General features: G+C 35.1%; 1 protein-coding gene across 6 annotated transcripts in view; it reads right to left on the reverse strand.

Moving 5' to 3' along the window:
* FUT8 (fucosyltransferase 8) overlaps nt 1–21632 on the reverse strand; it is a 263883-nt gene that overhangs the window by 20026 nt on the left and 222225 nt on the right. For all 6 annotated transcript variants that reach the window (XM_082734103.1, XM_082734107.1, XM_082734108.1 and 3 more), the window contains one exon: nt 2609–2855. In XM_082734103.1, the coding sequence (XP_082590229.1) occupies nt 2609–2855 (247 nt within the window). The remainder of the gene's footprint in view (nt 1–2608; nt 2856–21632) is intronic.

Consider the following 21632-nt stretch of genomic DNA (forward strand, 5'->3'; position numbering starts at 1 on the left):
ACAGAGGACGAATCAAAGGAAGAGGAGCATTTGAGGTCGTGGCAGAGTACTCAATTCTCCAAATACTCCTGAAATTAGGCCCGAACGAAGAATTTCAGAGAGGAGCATAATGGATGGTCTTTATGGAAGAATCAGAATGTTAGGCCTGTGAAAGATATTAGGTCATTTTAGTTTAATATAAGTCTTTCATCAGACAGTTAAGGAAACTGATGGTTCTGAAGACATAAGTGAACAAAAAGACAACATAAGGCAAAGTGAAGCTGGTTTCTGTAACATACATTTCAACCTAATTGTCACGAAAGTAGAAGTTCTTTGTGTACCTGCCTTTCACTACAGTTGCCCCTTCAATAACATGGGTGTGAACTGTGTGGGCCCACTTACACACAGATTTTTTATAGTACAGTACTATAAATGTATTTTTTCTTATGATTTTCTAATAAAATCATAAAATCTTTTCTCTAGCTTACTTTATTATAAGAGTATAGTATATTAATAAACATAGCATAAAAATGTGCTAATTGACTTTTTATGTCATGGGTAAGGCTTCCAGCCAACAGCAGGCTATTTATTAGTAATTAAGTTTTGGAGGCGTCAAAAATTATACATGGATTTTCAACTGCATGGGGTGGGGGGGTCAGCTCCCTAACCCCGCATTGTTCAACAGTCATCTGTATTAGATATGAAGCTCTTTCATGGCAGGGAATCTGATTTTATTTACTTCCAATAGCACCAAATACAATGAATAAATTAATGAATGTTGGGTTGACACAAAAATCTAATTGTTTAGTACTACATGAATAGAAACCTTAGATACCATCTAACTTGGTTTTTTTTTTTTTCAGTTTTAAACGAGGAAAGAGTGGCACTCAAGGAAGACCCAGAATAATCAAGTATATTGGCCAAAGTCACAGAATTTTTTAGTGGTAGAAGTTAGATGGTACCCCCAGATTCTTGAATTCTAGTGTCCTTCTCTTTCGTTACAGCACCCTACCTCAATGTACAAATAATTATCTGTAGTACTTCAATTTTCTATATTTGGCTAACTCTTAATATGATGAATGGTGCATGGACAATTAGGGTAGCTTTCTGGTATGGCAGAAAGCTTCTAGAAAAATTAAGATGGTCTATGTCCTGGTTTTGCCTTTATGAACTCTGGAACTTTGGGCAGAGATACGCTTTCCTTTAGCTTCCTTACCTGTAAAACAGTTACCTCTGCCCACTTCACAGGACTGTGTTATAGGATCAATGAGATAGTGCAGTTGAAAGTATTTTGATAATTTAATTACTATACTGTTATCAGTTCAAACATTGAATCTATGAAGACTTTCCTGATCCAGATGGAAATACATTTCTTCTTCCCTAAGCACTCATGATACTTTTTATACTTCTCTCAGGTTATATATCACATTCTACCCATATAATGTTATCTCTGTATGTCTTTTTTCCGACTGACTGTAATAAGCTAGAAGAAGCCACTTAGAAAATTAATCTCAGTAAATGTTCTGCAAATAAGTGAATGAATCAATACATGTATTAATATTAATCAATAGCCGACTGTATTAAAAACAATATAAGCTACAGAATGTCACAGCCTAGCTGACAAGTCTATTTCCAGGAATTACTTTAGCATCAATCTCTCTGAAAGGTAATAATATTTTACAGTACATTTTTTCTACTGAACTAAAATCTTTTTATCCTCCTTATCATATCATCACTTTTAAGGCAGGTATTACCTTCTCTATATACAGATGGAAAAATCATAGCCCAGTACCATTAATAAGTTACTTGGTCCAGAATTAGGAAAAAGCCAGGCATACTGCCCAGGTCATTTAAGTCTCAGTCCAGTACTCTTCTCATTAGGCAAAGGAAATTTTGCCAAGGTATGAAATCTGGCACCAGGACTCAGGAAAATTCCTCTTTCCATAACTTTTTTATTTTTGTGTACAGAAGCACATTCTTATGAGCAAAGATGCTCTTTTTGGATTCTTCTTGGTCCTAGGATTTCCAGATACATCTCCCTGAACATAAGCATGAGACTGATTGCATATGTACATGATAACTCCCAAGTGGGCCAAGAGATAATTTTAAGTAATAATTTTAACATTATCTTACATTATAAATAGTCCTCTTATTCTCAAAAAATAGCTTCCAAGACAGAAAAGAAAACAGAACATCAAAAAAATGCAAAATAATCACTAGTGGTAATTAATGAAGCCTAACAAAAAGTACAATAGAAAAGCTATGAATGTGACAGCTTCATCTCATGGCCTTGTTAGGATAAGACATGAGACTTGTGTAACATTCAAAATACTCTCAATAAAATAAAATTTTGCTAGCTTCCCTAGAAAAGACAGCTAATTTCAGAAATATGGGTTTAATATATTTGTTGAATGAATACATAAATAAGTGAACGAGGGTAACAAAGTATGATGTCTAAGTGAACAAAGGAAGAATGATCTCTTCATGACCTAGGGGGAACTCTGGAACATCTGTATTTGGGTGGGGCTCTGAAAATTAAACTACATATCATAAAGTTTACAATATAGTATAAAGTATTTATATCTCTGCTACCACATATCGCTTTATGAGGAATAAGTCAGATTCTTACCCAATAACTGGATGTTTGAAGCCAAGCTTCTTGGTAGCCTCTTCTATTTCCTTTTCTAGCCAAGGTTGTGGGCGGATCAAGTATTTGACGAACTGGGACACCCACCACACTGCAGGATCACCATGGACTCGTACGAGCCGATCTGCAAGGTCTTCTGGTACGGCCAGGGGTAAATACGGTGGACGAGGATGGAGACTGTCCACAATGGGGAGCTCAACCACCTGAACATTTTTGTCCTTGACTTCACCTGCGAGAATATCAGAACGTACCATCACCATACTGCTTTCCTCATACAACTACCATTTAAGAAGAGCTCACTCTGGATACTTTCATCCTCACAGCCACTCTAAAGCAGTATTAAAATTCTCTCTTTCCAGAGGCAGTTATTCACTTGCCCAAGGTACTAGCACAGAAGTGACAGAGTTAAATTTCACATTTAGGCTGGTCTGCCTCTCAACTCCATGGTGTTTTTTCTTTTTTCCCTGTCATAATATAGCTGCCATATGAATACCTTATACCCCAGATAAGGACGCATCCAGCACTCAAACTATCTAATCAGAGAATAGCCATACAGCTGGTGAACACAGCCAGCGAGGCAAAGTTCTGTTTTTTTTTTTTTTTAATTGTTTTTGAACTAGACAATAAAGTGTTCTCAAAACTTCCAGATTGTCATTACAGCAAATGGCTCTTGCATTACTTTCATGATATAGGATAAAGATTCTAGAGATACTTAAAGATTATAATTATAAATCAAGCACTTATACCTTTTAAAGAAAAGAAAAAGGTAATTCTGGTCTTTTTTTTTTTTGGCCCAATTGTCTTTATATTTTCAATTACGATAACAATATAATCTATGTTGATTGTTTACCTAGATATTAATTTGAAGTTAGAACAGAGACTAGATGCTAATTTTTGAAGAAGATGAGTAGTTTCAGAATCCAATTTCTACATATCACTACTATTATTGCCATTCTATCAATTTTATAATACAATGAGATAAACATCCCAAAATGGGATAAGCCAGTGACTTTAGAGTTGAGTTCACATATTGAAGACCACATAGTAATAACTAGAAGACACAAAGACATCAGGCAGAGAAATTTCACAAATATAAAATGTACTGAATTAACACTTCAATAACAGAAAATATTAACCTGAACATATAAAATAACTCCACTTAAGATGTTATCCTCAGAATCACAGTTAATCACTGGACCATTTAAAAAAAGAATGCATTTATAGAGAATAAACCTAGAATATGTTTAAAATGTATTCACTAGAACACAGTCCTCAGATTCTGGGTTTTTTTTTTGCACATACGTAAAATGTTTAAAGGTAAATTATATGGCCTAGGAAAGTAATCACTTAAACCAAATGCATGATTATTAGAAAACTAGTTGGTCTAACTAAAAAATTTAAAAATGTCTGGTTAATATTCTCTCTCTGATATGTAAGATTCATTTCAGGATTCTTAGAATAAAGCCCTTGAAACATGACATTTGCTGCACGAATAAATGGCAATAAAAGAAATTTACCACCAGTATTGCAATTCATCTAGGGTGTCAGTTAAGAAAGAGATAGGCACACACACAAAAAAGGGGGGGCCGGGGGGGCACCTTATCAGATGAGAAGCTGTAATTAAGGGGAGGGGCACCTGGGTGGTTCAGTGGGTTAAGCCATTGCCTTCAGCTCAGGTCATGATCTCAGGGTCCTGGGATGGAGCCCTGCATGGGGCTCTCTGCTCAGCAGGGAGCTTGTTTCCCCCCCAACCCCCACCATTCTCTCTGTCTGCCTCTCTGCCTACTTGTGATCTCTGTCAAATAAATAAATAAAATCTTGGAAAAAAAAAAAAGAATGTATGGGGAAAGAGTGAACTACATTTTAAGTTAAGCTCTAATAATTTCCCTAAGACAAGGGAAACTGGGGTGCTTTCTCTGATATCAGGACATGATAAGAGATGTAGTACATAAATGAGAGGGAAAAAAAAGGAAGAATGGAAAAATCTAGCCTCTCCTATATGATCATAAACAAGAGCAAAATTAATAGGGCTACCTTCCTTTTGTGATTTCTTCCTAACAAGGTTATTCTAAATGCGCTGTGTAACTAGCTCCATCTTTCACTTATATAGAAATATTACCCTGTCTGATTGCCCCAAGGCCTCAGCTTTCTTACAGCTAGTCCTACCAATAGCTTTCAGATATAAATGAAAACTATGCTTATACCTTCAGGACAGAGAATTCAGTTTATTTTTGTTGATTCTTTGTTCATTCATTCATTCATTCATTCAGTTGTTCAAATATTTATTGAACACTGCTATATTCCAAACACTGTATGAGGCAGAGTATACAATGACAACACAGCTCTTACTTTCCAAGATTTCTAGTTCAAAATCCTCTCCCAGAACTGATGGCTTTCAGTAAGAGAAAAATAAACAAAACAAAATACCGTCACCAAAACCCACACTATTAAAATGATATCAATACTCAACTGCCTAGTACAATATTACAAATTTATCATTTTCATATCAATACCATTTTCATTCATATAAAAAATAAAAGTTTAGCTCCCTCAATAATGATATATTTCAAAATAAATGAAAAAACACAGTACATGTTATGTTAGAAGTTTCCTTTTTTAACTTGGTTTACCACCTAACATTTTTTATACTACTGGTATACATATCCAAAAGAACTTAAATCTGGAACAGATCCTAGAGATAATTTTGTTCAGTGTTTTCTAAACTTTAGTCATTTATGTATGAACTTTATAATTTTCACCATATCTATGCATTGTCTGTACTGTTTAATGTTTTAAAAATTCATTTTAAAACCTCCATGGTTTTATTTTATAGATGCCAACTTCACTGAAAACAAAACCATAGTATTAAATTCTATATAGATACTATTCCCTATGGAGGGCTCTGAGCCCAAGCCAGATTTCTGTTTAAAAAGGAGACTATCAGTGACATTAAAGGGGTATAATTGCTTTTTCCCTTATATCGCCTAAGAGTTTGAAACCAAATGAAAGACAGAGAAGAATAAAATAGCAATTAAAATACCAGCTTGATTACTAATAAGGATAAACTACAGAATGTGGTTCTTTGTTTTGGATTTTTGGGCTTTTGGGTTTCCTAATAGTTTTCCCCCAGCCTTATGTAGAGTCTGTCAACCATAGCCTCTTACCCAGGGGAGGAGGAGGAACATGCCTTCTGAGAGGGGGCTGTACCACGAGAGAAGCCAGAAATGGCTGTGCCTCACATGTTTGGTTCCTTTTCCTAAACTTACTAGTTGTACACTACTTTCCTTCCAAGTTGGAAGGGAAATGAAGTAAACAAAAGAAGCAACAGAATTCTTTTTTCTTCTATCGAAACTCTTGAGGAATGGAAGATTCCCAGTACTTGTTCCTACCCATCTCTACCCCTAAACAATTATCCAGTGTTAAAGAACTATTAAAGATATCTTGATACCAAATTGAGAATTTTTCTGACATAATTAGAAAGACTGAAAAAGCAACTTTCTCAACTATGTGATTCAATGTTTATTTTAATCTTTTATCAGGAAATTATCTGAAATGCTTTTTAATCTCCAGTAATCTGTGGTAGGTTCATAGTTTGGGAAATACATTTTTACTTAAACTCCTTCATTTTACAGAGGAAATAAGCTAGAGAGGATAAGTGAATTTCTCAAAGGTAATAAAGCTAACAAAAAGGCCAGGATTAAACTCTAGTGTTTACTACATTACTTACATTACATTCTGCTTTCTGGAACCTATATATATATTTCAAAACACTTAAGTATGTCCCCTTTTGATCAACCAAATAAGACTTTATTTAGTGTTGGGGGAAAAAAAGCAGCACTGCATTAACCTCCTGACATACAAAAGTCAGCACTATGCATTTGGAAAGAATCACAGCAAACTAGCCTAGGTATTAGATAATTGACTGCCTCGTTCAACTTGAACTGATATGGTCATTATTCACTATTTCAGAGACTCATTTTCAAGACTACCTCTTCTTGTTGCTAATTCTGTTTTATAAGGTCATTCTCTTTGCTAAAGGCAGGGAAGACTCAATAGGCTTGTTAGTATACTTAGAGCCTTCTGCCAGTAGTAGATTGCTCTTTGACAGGGAACATCTCCACAGCTGCAGGCAAGTATCTCCAGAGAAGCCCTCTTCCCTGCTGCTCAATTCATAGCAACCCTATTTTTAAAAGCATTACTCTGTTATCATTCCATGTACCATAAGACAGAGACACTAGCCCTGGAATTAGCCAATTAGAATTATAAATCATTAGTAGATTTAATAGAACGATCTTAACATCTACCATGAACGAATAGATTCTGCTATGGTGAAAAATGTTTCAAAGATTTGGGGTTCTAGTCCATGAGATTTCTTCTCCATTTACTGTTTTCTTTTCTCAGTTGCTACTTAGTGACTGTATCACTCTGACTTGTGAGAGAAACAGAACTTAGAGGAGAAAATCCTCTGAAGACAGAATTCATACAGCCAGGCTGGTCAAAATAAAGAGGTTTGGAATAGGGGTGCCAGATGGGAAAAATCTCCAATAAGACATCACTACCTGGAACTTAAATTTCACTTGGGAGGAGGAGGGGATTATAAGCAACACTTTGGCAATTCTGAACCAAAAAAGCAATCTGCTTTCTGGTCTCAAGACTCCTAAGGCAATTTCCTTCAATGCCCACATATGTCCAGACTTTCCTCAAATAGGTACAGATGGGTAGAATGAGGTTTTAATTCCCTTTCTAGGGGTTGCCTTGAATGGCTATAGCTGGTAAATGCCATCATACCCAAGAGCCTTTCCAAAGACTGTGTCCACTGCTGAGGCTCACAGCCCTCCTTGAGGCTGGGCCAGGGGAGAGACATCAAACAAGTACAGTAAAGCAAATGCCTATTCGCACAGTACCTTCACTATAGTGCATAGTGATTATGAGTATGGGCTTTGGAATGACAAAAATTCATGTTCAAATTCTCACTTAACAGTTGTGTGACTTTGGGTAAGCTACATTTAACTTCACCCCTATTTCTTCCTCTGGAAAACGGCATTGATAATAGTACCTTATTCATCTGTAAAATGGGATTAATTATAATATCTTATTCATCGAGTTATTTTAAGGATGAGATATTACATGGAGAAAGCTGACCACAATGCCTGACACATAGTAATTCTCAGAAAATGTTACTTCTTTACCCTGGGATCAATTCTGCTGAACAATTCTCAAGAACCTAGCTAGAATTTGGTCAAGGAAGAGATTATGTGCCAAAATATATTCTTTGAAAAGTAATCAAAGTTCCCAATTTCAGTGAGCCAAAGATATACTCCCAAATATACTAGGTATAAGGAGATAGAAGATGTACACCCAAAGTAAATCTTATCACACTGTTTATCATAGGCAATAGAGCAATGAGCAGCTTTTAACTTTTCAAAATATTCAACAAATGTTCACTGAAGAGTAGGGACTCTGGCTCTCTGGAAGTTCTGATATCTTATTATCACTAAACTGACTTGACCAAAATTCTGTCCTACACTGAAAGCACAGAATGACAGTAAATTATCTAAACTAGTAATATGTATCACAGCAGAGAATTTGTATGCTTAAATTATATCTACAAAGACTTTCTGGACTTCTTGGATTTATATTCTTCAACACTTTGTGGCCAAATATGACTGCTTAAATTCTTACTTAACTCTCTGAGACTTGTTATGGAGGTACGAGTAAAAGGAGATCAAGGCTGAAAGCTAACTAGCTGTGGTGAGACCTCTAGAGGCACGGGGGAATTTTCTTGATTTTACTTGGGAAAGAGTAAGATGGACATTAAAAAAAAAAAAAAATCACATAAATATGAGGTATATTCTTCGGGATTTTTAACAATGATGACCTTAATAGTTATATCTTCATTTAATGACTGAGCTCTGTTCTCATTTATAATATGGAGGAAAGATACACTATTAAAAAGTGAACAGCTGGGCTACTTTCTTTTTGTTGTTTCAACCACTGCGGCTGATAGAGATTTCTTCTTGAACTTGAATGAGCAACTGTCGCCTGCCATATGAATTCCATCACTGCTCTACTTAAGCAACAACTCAAAAGACTGTTATTACTGCCAGTTTGAAGCCTTCAACAAATTGAGTAAAAGTTCTAAATTCAATCATATGAAACAAAGTGCAGTGTTAGCAACATTCTTAAGAATTAGCATATCACACTATGGGAATGACTGTACAGCATTCTTATGAGGTATTTTCTGCTTTTACTAGTACAGGAATGCCTTGCAGAGGCAACGAGGCTCATGGTTCACCGACCTCAATGTTATTCTGACAGACTGGATATGGGACTAAAAGAATGGCTAATGGAAAATATGTAATATCTTAGTGAGTTATGCAGTTCAGGATAAGGCAGGCAGGATAGTGTCAAAAGAAAAAAGACCAAAGAGATTTTTTGCTTCATGCCATTGAACAGAAGGCTCCCTGCAGTCATTCCGCATGTTTCTGAAACAAATTTAGTCATTTAACTTTTATATACATATATGTTACTTTGCCAAGATTCCAGACAGTCCACAGACAGCTTGCTCATAAATGGGACAGTGCCAATTGTTTCTCTGATGAGTCACACTGCATTGGCCCTATAACTCCATGTAGAGATTTGGAAGAGTGTTCTGGTTTTTTGTTTTTTATTTAAATAATTTAGTACTTTTTCTTAACTTAGAAACTCCTTCTAATCCAAGGGATCCCAAAGAATTTTAGAACAGCTTTTCTCATGGGGAAGAAAACAAGAAAACAAAGGAACGGAAAACAGAAATAAAGATAAGGGTTAATTTCATCAAATTATTAAAGAGCCAAACCCCAAACTCTCTTTCCCCCATTCTCATTAAAAAAAAAAAAAAAAAAAAATCACAATTCCACTTTCATATTCCTCTTACACCTTCACTACAAGTCACTCTCCTTGAAAGATAAAGGCAGGAGGAACAACCTTCATAATAATAGTATTTTATCCCTTGAGGATTCCTCAAAGAGATGACTGAGTAGAGTCTATTGTTGGGCCACGGGATCTCACAGGATAGCTGTCAGTTGGCATGCTGTGTTCCCTTTTGCTTTGGGGGAATTCTATAGCAGTCTTTGTAATTAACACTTAGTTGGAGTTAAGAATGCAAAGTTTCATGCTGGATTTACAGTTCCTTGTGATTTTTTCTGCTAAATTAGCATTCAAATGTAAAATCAGGAAGGCCTAATTTGAGTTTCCTGATAATAGGGTATAGGTCAATCCTAATACCCTAAAACGTAAGAATTACAACTAGAAATTCTGGCTATTCCCTGAGGGAAGAAAATGAAAATATAGTCATGTTGGAAGAAGAAAATCCTAACAAAACAGTTAAGATTTTTGTGAGATATTAGGAGAAAGACAACAAAATTGAGTGTAGTATTACCATGCTAAAGCACTCTACAAATTGCTAATCATACAAACATCTTGTCTACTAAACCATTTCTAAAATAGCCCCTGTCAGCAACTTTAATTAAAGGCTAACATTTATTGAGCACCAACTACATGCCAGGTAATACACTAAATCTTTTCCATATATTATCCCAAATAATCCACAAAGTCTTATGAAGTGAATACTCCCTTATCCTCAATTTATAGATGAATTTAAGTAACTTGCTCAAGGTCACCCAGGTAGCAGTCAGACATTCTGATTCCACAATTTGAAGTTTTATACCACCTTACTCCATTACCTTAAAGTTCCACAGAAAACAAAAGTGACTCTACATGGAATTTTTTTAAAAAGGAGGGAGGGGTGGGGCTCCAGGTATGAGTAAGGTAACAACCAATAGGTAAGGTCCAGATCTCTCTCTACAGCAGGCACTAGATCAAGGAATTTAATATTAAGGACAAGCTTCAGACACCGATCACATGTACACATATAAAGCAGCTAGATCATGGCTAAACAAAACAACTCAATTCATTGTCATTTTGGGTTCATAATGAGATCCCTGAAGAAACAAAAATACCTAAAGACACATTATCTCAAATTTAAATTATTTTTATGAAATAATTAGGATGTTTTTAAGTCAACTTAAAGCTCATTGTTAAGGATTATTAATACTTCACAATTTGATTGTAAAGAGAATATGAATTAGTCAATCTTTGACAGTCTTATTTCCTAATAATTATACAATAGCCCTTTCATGAAAGAGAAACAGCCTACTTCAGAACAAAGAATCTAAAAAAGCAGTTATCATAAAGAGATTTATTAAATAGGTAAAACACTCTTAACATCTATTTACATACTTATTTTCAACTATTAAACATTAAAGCAAAGATATTTTGCAGTCTAAAATATGTCTGTTTTTAAAAAATATTTCGGAAAAAGAGTAATCCTCTTGCACTGTTGGTGGGAATACAAGTTGGCGCAGCCACTTTCGAAAACAGTGTGGAGATTCCTTAAGAAATTAAAAATAGAGCTTCCCTATGACGCTGCAATTGCACTACTGGGCATTTACCCCAAAGATACAGATGTAGTGAAAAGAAGGGTCATCTGAACCCCAATGTTCATAGCAGCAATGGCCACAATATCCAAACTGTGGAAAGAGCCAAGATGCCCTTCAACAGTTGAGTGGATAAAGAAGATATGGTCCATATATACAGTGGAATGTTATGCCTCCATCAGATAGGATGAAAGCCCAACTTTTGTAGCAACATGGACGGGACTGGAAGAGATTATGCTGAGTGAAATAAGTCAAGCAGAGAGTCAATTATCATATGGTTTTACTTACTTGTGGAGCATAAAGAATAACACAGGGGACATAGGGAGATGGAGAAGAGAAGTGAGTTGGGGGAAATCGGAGTGGGAGACAAACCACGGAAGACTGTGGACTCTGAGAAACAAACTGAGGGTTTTGGAGGGGAGAAGTGTGGGGGGTTAGGTGAGCCTGGGGGTTAGGTGGGTATTATGGAGGGCATGTATTGCATGGCCCACTGGGTATGGTGCATAACAATGAGTGCTGGAACACTGAAGAAAAATAAAATAAATAAAATGTAAAAAAATTCCTCCTTTAATTTCTTAAATGGTATATTGATAGATAAATAAAAATGAGCAAATTTCAATTTGCTCCTGAAGACCTTATAAATTGAAGTACCTACATCTGAGGATATCACCCAAAATTCAGGATATAACAGATGCTATCCAAAATGAGTCACAAAGTAAGTACAAATATTTTTTTTATTTTTAGAAACAAATTTCAGCCTTGATTATTAAAATAATTAACTTTATTCATATCAGTGGAATTTCTAAAAGATTAAAAAAGACCAGAGAAAGGACTTTTAGAGGTGATACAAGGTAATTTTTAAATTAATTCAATAGATCATTTAGTTGAACATAAATGAATGGGGACAATCACAACTGTGTTTATGTACTAATAAACTCACGCAGTTAAACTACTAGATCTCAAGAACAAAGAGAAATAATATTTAGAGGGATAAATTTCTTCCAAGTAACAACAGGATGATTCTTATCTATCTGAAAAGAGAACTGAGTGCTCTCTGTTCAAAGTTAGATGTTAAACAAGGTGTTCAAGAACATGTTCACCAAATCTTAGAATTACGGATCTTTCATTGGTATCTGAAAGAAGTAGTTTAAGAATAAATAAAATAAAGTCTAATTTCAGACAATAGGTAGAATTCTTACAGAACTCCCTACCCCAAGAGAAGGTAACTTAAACCAGAAATGATGTTTGAGGTAAAATATGAATGTTCATACCATGACACCATGGGTGACAATGACATTTCCTATAAAATGTCATTGAGAACTGCTGTTAAATCAGAGTACTTAACTGGATTAATCAGTGCTATGACACTAGATGCCCTTCTTTTTAAATTTTTTTGTTTTTTCAAGATTTTATTTATGTATTTTTAACACAGAGAGAGGAACAGCAGGAGAGGGAACACAAGCAGGGGAGCGGAAGAGGGAGAAGCAGGCTTTCTGCTGAGCAGGGAGCCAGATGCGGGGCTCAATCCTAGGATCCTGGGATCATGATAAAAACTGAGCCACCCAGGCGCCTCCCAACAAATGCCCTTCTTAGGCTTCAGTGCAGAGTAAATTACATATATCAGATAAGAAGACTATGTTACATTTTGGCTCTAAAGCATGCTTTTTTTTTGTATACCAAAAAACCATTATTTCTTTTCCTTGCACTATGGAGATAAGAGGTAGATATACCACAGAAACAGAAAAGGATGAGAGGAAGAAGAATAGAATATTACTTATGCCCGGCGATAATGATTGTTTGGTTAGTGTAGAATATAAAATTCATAATATAAAGGATATTGGAGTTCTGAAGCTTGTACTACATAGTTGTTTTGTTAGAACAAATCTCGTACAAGACCATTTCCTCTTACCAAAATCAAACAACGAAAAAATTCTTACTGAGATATGTTTTAGCCAATGATCACTGATTGCAAAGAATAGAAACCCAGTCAAATTAACTCAAGTAAAAAGAAAATTTGCCAAAAGAATACAAGGGATTTTGCCAAGAAAAAAAAGCAGAAAGTACAACTGTATCTCAGGAGGTAGGAAACCTGCAATTCATACCATGTCTTTGTGGTCATGTGGTCTGAGTCAGCCATACCTTCCTTTCTGCTGCCTGATTCCACTCTTGCTCAGGGCCCGTCTTGTAGACATCAGCTTCAGTCTACAGAATTTAACAACTTAGTCTCACCCTTAGATAAAATAGAGTCTCTGTCTTGTAAAATACTAACATTTACTGAGACCATGTATTGGGTACTGTACATAATGCTTACAAACATTTTATCTTTTAATTATCAAAATGATACCATAGGGCAAGTATACTTATAGATGATTGGTGGAATATAGGAATATTATAGGAATAAAATAATATAATATAATAAAATAATATAATATAGGTATCAGAATCAGAATCAGAATCCAGATTCTTCAGACTCCAGAGTGCTCAGCTGTAAGATTAGATCATCTTTCCACAGGGAATCTTACACACCCCCTTAGCACATCCCAACCTAAAGGATTCGTTTCCCAGGGTGAGGTCACCACGTTGGCCTGTACAGCTGTGAGTGTGAATCTGTGTGTGTGCATGCACATGTACAGGAGATGAGGAGTGATTACATGATAATATACAAGACAGAAAAGGCTATATTCCTTAAATAGGTGATGTTAGATAGGACATGGGGAGTTAATAACTGCTATGTAGTAAAACTTCAGCTTTCAGGAATTTAAAATTTTAGAAGTTTAACTCTTACAACACAGGGTAATCTTAAGAATAATCCATTTACTGCATTTACCAACCTGTTTATAATTGTTTTTATGTGTATCTATCTCCCCCACAAATCTGGAATAAGGACATAAACCTTAACCTATATATACTGTTGCTACAGCAACTACCACTATCCCAGGTACATAAAAAACACAAAATAAGTGCTTAGTTGAACAATGGAATTGAATTTAATATATAAAGTACTGTAATTAATATAGAGTCTATAGTCTGCTGGAGGAAATAATCACTTAGCTAGTTAAGAGATCATCCCACCATTTAGCACCATAATCTCAATGTTAGGGGGAAATTTTTGAGATTTGAGAATATCACCAGTTTTCTTGCTTTACAATGCAAAATAGTCAATATTACTCATGTGCTGCCTTTATTTAAGAACTTTACCAGTCTTTTAAATAACAAATAGGTGGAGAACTGTATATAAATCCTTGCTAAGCTAAAACTGTATATAAATACTGTATATATAACACCTCTATTCTTGTTGCTTGTAAAGTACTTGAGAAATATATAGACATTCTGCTGTGGATCCACTGCCCATTTCTTAAGTAACCCTACTTAAAAAGGACATGGTAAGAAGAATATTCTTGCTTTTGTTATTCTGTTATGATTACATGTATACTCTTTCAGGAAGTTGAATCTAATTCCTTGGACCTAAAGTATTATCTTTGAGAGTGACATATACTATAGTTATTATTTAGTTATTAAATAATATTAGCATTTGTAGTTAATTTTGACATGATGAGAAGAGCCTGATGGAGCTGGTAATTGTGCTCAGGCACATTTTAGGTATGTTTTATTGTTTGAACAAAGTCTGTTCCTTCATTCAGAACTGTGTGGGCTTCACATTGTATAATTAACTTGAATTAGATAATGAAATTAATTTATAAAAATCTCACTTAAAATATTTATATCATAGCAGAAAATATACAAATTAAATATTACATTTAAAGCTAACATCGTCATATCTCTTGTTAATGCTATTTGTGATCATTACTATCATTCTAATAAGACATAGTTGTACTTTTTTCACTTTCAGAGAATTTTCACATATTAATTTACTTGCAGCAAGCTTTCTGTTCTCCCTGAGGCCTGCCTTCAAGGGAAACTATTATACCAGAACTTAATCTATTGAGGTTTTACCAAAGACTAACCAACCTGGGGGACAGGAAATAGCTATCTCAGGTACATTAAAAAACAGATCTAATCCTAAAACTACAGAATGTGCCTTCCCCATACAACACTACCACATCAATAGGGCTACTGAATAATAACAAAGGAGTAGAGGTAAAAGACCTGCCTATTTAAGGAGTCTCTAAGAACATCTAATAACAGCAGGGGAGACAAAAAACAAAAGTAGTAAAGGAAATTCAGCATCTGATACATAGCTACAGCTAAGAGTAAACATGTCCTCACTCCTAGTTGGATAAACCCAAAACCTCACACTAAAGGCCTATTTACTTCAGTTCCTTTTTACCTGACACATCATGTCCAGCTTTCAACAAAAAATTACAAGACATGCTAAAAGGCAAAAAGTACAGACTGAAGGGACAAAGCAACCATCAGTTCCAGACTCATACATGGCAGAGATTTTGGAATTATCAGACCAGGAATTTAAAATGAGTATGATTAATATGCTAGGGACTCTAATTGTAAAAGTGGACAATATGCAAGACAAGTATCTGAGCAAAGAGATGGAAACTCTATGATAAAGAATCAGAAGGAAATGTTAGAAATCAAAAACACTGTAACAGAAATCAAGAATGCCTTTGATGGGAGCATCAGTAGACTGGACATGAGCAAGGAAAGAATCAGTGACTATGAAAACATGGCATTCTCTACTTACAAAACTGACTGGAAAGAGAAAAAAGAATGAAAAGGATGAAACAGAATATCCAAAAAGTGTAAGACAATTACAAAATGTGAATATACATGTATTGGGAATACCACAGGAAAAACAGAGGAAGAGAAGAAATATTTGAAGTAATAATGGCTGAAAATTTAACAAAATTAATGACAGTTACCAAACCACAGATATATGAAGTTAAAACAATAGGATAAATGCTTTAAAAAATCTATATTTAGGAATATTATAATCAAACTGCACAAAATCAAAGACAAAGTCTTAAAAGAAGTCAGGTAGATGGGGGTAGGGATCTTATCACTGGAGGAACTAGGATAAGAGTCACATCAATTGGAGTGTGTGGGTGGCTCAGTTGTTAAGTATCTACCTTCTGCTCAGATCATGATCCCAGGATCCTTAGATAGAGTCCTATATCAGGCTCCCTGCTCAGTGGGAAGCCTGTTTCTCCTTCTGTAGCTCCCCCTGGTGTGACACAGCTCGTAATTGATTACTACTTAGTTTTTGTTGGAAACTAAGGTTTGTAGGAGTTAAAATTCTGAATAAATATAATTAAGACTGCTAGAAATGGGGGCACCTGGGTGGCTCAGTCAGTTAAGCATCCAACTTTTGATCTCAGCTTAGGTCTTGATCTTGGGGTTATGGATTCAAGCCCCACCTTGGGCTCCATGGTGGAAACCATGTAAACAAGAAGAGGGTAGAGTTTTGAAAGGTACAGTTCAGAAGTTTTGAAAAAAATACAACCATCTACTTAGAATTCTGTATTCAGTGAAATTATCCTTCAAAAGTGAAGAAGAAATAAAGATTTTCTCAGACAAATAAATATCGGGGGAATGTGTTGCCAGCTTCAGAGAGAATGAAAAATGATATAGGTCAGAAACACTATATATGAGTGTTAGAAAAGGAATAAATAAAAGGAAAATAAAATCTTGCCTTTTTCTTATTCCTAATTAATCTAACAGATAACAGTTTGTTCAAAGTAATAATAGCCAACAAAATATGTGATGATCATAGCTTATGGATAAGTGGAATAAATGACAACAATGCTATAAGGGATGAGAGGGAGGATTTGAAATTATTATGATTATTTTTCAAAGATTTTATTTATTTATTTGACAGAGAGAGAGATCACAAGTAGGCAGAGAGGCAGGCAGAGAGTCAGGAGAAAGCAGGCTTCCTGCTGAGCAGAGAGCCTGATGGGGGGCTCAATCCCAGGAACCTGAGATCATGACCTGAGCTGAAGGCAGAGGCTTAACCCACTGAGCCACCCAGGCGCCCCTGGGATTATTTTTTAATAAGGTGTTTGCAGTTCCCATGAAGTGATACAGTATTCCTTGAAAGTAGACTTGTATTACTTGTAAACTTGTAGTACAAACTCTCAGGCAACCACTAAAAAAAAAAAAAACAAGTTGTAATTTCTATGCTAAGACAGAAGAGAAAACGGGATATACAATGATAATTAAAATGAGAGAATGCAGACGAATCGAGGAAGTTAAAGTAAGAACAAGGTCAACGAATAGAGTCACAAATATGGTTTATATTAATCAACTATATCAATACTCACTTTACATTAAGTGATCTAAAATATACTAATTAGAAGACAGGGACTGTTGGAGTGTATAAAAAAAGCAAGACAACTACATGTCTTTATAAGAAACCCACTTTAAATATGAAAACACAGATAGATTAAAAATAAAGGGAAGAGAAAAATATATCAATTTTAACACTAATCAAAAGAGAGCTGGTGTAGCTCTAAGAATTTCAGACAATGCAGATTTCAGAGCAAGGAAAATTATTAGCAATAAAGGGAGAAATTACATTGTGCTAGAAGGTCAATTCGTCAAGAAGCTGTAACTATCCTTAATATGCACGAACATAACAACAGAACATAAAAATACATGGGGTAAACATCTGATAGAATTGCAAGCATAAGTACAGAGATTATAGATCTCTTTAAGTCAGAACCAGCAGTCAGAAAATCAGTAAAAATACAGTTGAACAGGACAGTATCATCAACAACTGTATCTAAGTGACATGGAATACTTATCCAACAATAGCAGAATGTATATTCTCAAGCTCACAGGGAATATTCACCAAAATAGACCATATTCTGGGCCATAATACATACCTTAACAAATTTAAAAGAATAGGCATCATATAAAGTATGCTCTTCAAACACGATGAAATTAAATGAAAAAATATTAACAGAAGGATAGCTAGAAAATCCAAAAATATTTGGAGATTAAACAACACACTTTTAAATAATACAATAATTAAAGAAGTCTTGAGAAATTAAAATTTGAACTAAATGAAAATGAAAAAAACAAAAATTTGTGGGATATAGCGAGAGTAGTAGAGGGAACAGTACAGAACTATACTGAAAAAAGAAAAAGCTGACACCCATATTCCAACTTAGAAAAACAGGGCATATATAACTGTAAGAAACTTGATGTCTTTTCCCTAAAATTAGGAACAAGGCAAGGATGTCTCCTCTCACCACTTCAATGCAACATTGTATTGAAGTTCTGGCTAATTCATTAAGACAAGAAAAGGAAATAAAAGTTACACAGATTGGGAAAAAAAAGACATAAAACTCTCATTATCTTTGTTCCCAGATGACAGGATCATCTGTGTAGAAAATCCCACAGAACTGAAATAAGAACTGCTGGAACTAATAATCAATTATACTGAAGTTGCAGGAAACAAGGCAAATATATAAAAGTCAATGAATTTCCTATATACCACCAATGAGCAATTAGAATTTAAAATTAAAAACATACAACAACTTACATTACATTACTTTAGAACCAATGTATCAAAAGTGAGAAAGACATTTAAATCAAAATATGTATATCTGTAAGATAATATCTATAAGAAAAAAACTGTAGGGACGCCTGGGTGGCTCAGTTGGTTAAGCAGCTGCCTTCGGCTCAGGTCATGATCCCGGCGTCCTGGGATCGAGTCCCACATCCGGCTCCTTGCTCGGCAGGGAGCCTGCTTCTCCCTCTGCCTCTGCCTGCTATTCTGTCTGCCTGTGCGCTCTCTCTCTCTGATAAATAAATAAAATCTTTAAAAAAAAAAAAAAAAGAAAAAAACTGTAAAACTCTGAATAACTGAAAGATGATGATAGGAAAACAGTCCAAATTCATAAACAGGAAGACACAACATTGTTAAGATGTCAATTTTCCACAACTTCATTTATAGATCCAATATAATCTCAATGAAAATCCCAGCAAATAACTTAGTGAATATCAATAAAATGATTCTAAAGTTTATATGGTGAGGTAAAAGACCAAGAATAGCCATTACCATATTGAAGAAAAAGGACATATTCAGAGGACTGACACTACTTGACTTCTAGAAAAGCAGCAGCAATCAAGAATGTGATATTGGTGAAAGAATAGACAAATAGATTAATGGAATAGGACAAAGAGCCCAGAAATAAACACACACAAATGTAGTCAACTGATCTTTGACAAAGAAACAAAGTCAATCCAATAAAGAAAGAAGAAGAATCTTTTAACAAATGGTGCTAGAAAAACTGCACGTCCACAGGCAAAAGAGAGAGAGAAAGAAATAAAAGAGAAGAAAAGAAAAAACGAATCTAGACACTGACCTTGTATCTCTCACAAAAATTAACTCAACATGGAACATAGACCAAATGTAAAACTCAAAACTGTAACAACTTTAGAAAACAAATACAGGAGAAAATATAGGTGACCTTGGGTTGGCCCTGAGTTTTTACATACAGCACCAAAAGCACATTCCATAAAAGAAGAATCCATTAAAATTGAAAAATTTGGCTCTGTGAAAGACATTAAAAGAAGTAAACGAAAAGCCACAGAAGGGAGGAAATATCTGTTAACAGACTTACATCCAAAAAAGAGCTCCTCAAACTCAATAAGAAGACAAACTACTCTAACAAAAAACTGGGCAAAAGATCAGAACAGACACCTCATTAAAGAAGACATACAGATGAAGAATAAACTCATGAAATGATGCACAACATTACCGATCATTAGTGCATTGTAAATTAAAACAGGATTCCACTACATGCCTATTAGAATGGCTAAAATTTAACAGTGACAACACCAAGTGCAGGTAAGGACGGGGAGCAACACAAACTTTCTTTCTTTTCTTTTTTTTTTTTTAAGTTTATCTCTTTTTTTAAAGATTTTTATTTATTTATTTGACAGATGGAGATCACAAGTAGGCAGAGAGAGACGTGGAAGTAGGCTCCCTGCTGTGCAGAGAGCCAGATGAGGGGCTGGATTCCAGGACCCTGGGATCATGACCTGAGCTAAAGGCAGAGGCTTTTACCCACCCAGGTGCCTGGTAACACAAACTTTGATTCACTGCTGCTGATAATGCAAAATGCTAATTGCTGCTAATGTTTGTGTCCTCTCCAAATTCATGTGTTGAAGTCTTATCCCAATGTGATGCGGTAAGTTAAAGCGGTGGAGGGGGATTGTCTTTGGGAGGTAATTAGGCTTAGATGTGGCAGTGAAGGTAGGTCCTTTCAGTTGGGATTAATGCCCTTATAAAAAGAGGAAAAGTCACTTTATCTTCACTCTTTATCCTATGAGATTACAGCAGGAGAGTAGCTCCCTGCAAGCCAGGAGGGCTCTCGCCAAGAACCAGTTTGCTGGCGCTCTGATTTTGGATTTTTCAGCCTCTAGAACTACGAAAAATAATGTCTGTTGTTTAAACCACCCAGTCTGTGGTATTTTGTTACAGCAGCCCAAGCAGACTAAGACAGCCGTTTTGGAAGATAGTTTTTGCCATTTCTTATAAAGCTACGTAGTCCTAACCATTCAACCAAGCAAGCACTCCGTTAAGTATTTACCCAAATACTTTGAAAGCTTACGGAATGTTTATGCTAGCTTTATTCATTAATTACCCCGAACTGGAAGCAACCAAAATGTCCCTCAATAAGTGAATACCCCAACTGTAGTGCATCCATACCATTCAATATCATTCAGCAAAAAGAAATGAACGATCAAGCTACAAAAAGACACAGAGGAACTTTCTGAAAAAGCAGGCAGTCAGAAAAGCCTTTCTAATGTATGATTCCAGCTATATGAAAGTCTAGAAAAGGCAAAATTACAGACAGAAAAAGAAAATCAGTGCTTGCCAGAGGTTGGAGGAAGGGAGTGGGGATGAACTGGAGTTTTTTAGGCCAGTGAAAGTACTACATAGGTTTATGTAATGGTGGATACATAACATTATGCATTTGGCAAAACCCATAGAACTATACAACACAAAGACTGAACCCTAAAGTAAATTATGGGCTTCAAAAATAATATAGCAATACTGGTTCAATGACTATAACAAGTGTACCACACCAAGGTGCTTTCTAACGAATTTTTCTATAAACATATAATTGCTCTAAGAAACAAAATCTATTAATTAAAAAAATGCATTCAAAAAAGACTAAAAGATCTGCCTGCCTCTCTGCCTACTTGAAATGTCAAATAAATAAATAAAATCTTAAAAAAAAAAAGACTAGAAGAATACACACACACACATATTTATGTATTTTTATTTTCTTTGTTACATTTTCTATACTTTCTGGGTTTTTCAACAATGGGTGTTCATTGCTATATATTTAAAAAATTTATTTTAAAATGTGCCAAATGGAATGAATAAATTTGGCATTAAAACAGAACAACAGTCTGATCCAGATGAAATTAAATCCAGAAAGTTCTGATTTCTGACACTGTTGTGCAGTTCACATAATCTCTGATCCTTCTTTTTCTTTTCATGTATTAATTAAAAATCACGTTACCTCCCCTTTAGTTGTTTTCTGGAGAAGACAAAATGAGGAAAGCTCTTTAAAAATAATTTTTAAAAAAGG

The sequence above is a fragment of the Mustela nivalis genome (genome assembly GCF_964662115.1).
Source record: "Mustela nivalis genome assembly, chromosome: 6".
Classification (NCBI taxonomy): Eukaryota; Metazoa; Chordata; class Mammalia; order Carnivora; family Mustelidae; genus Mustela; species Mustela nivalis.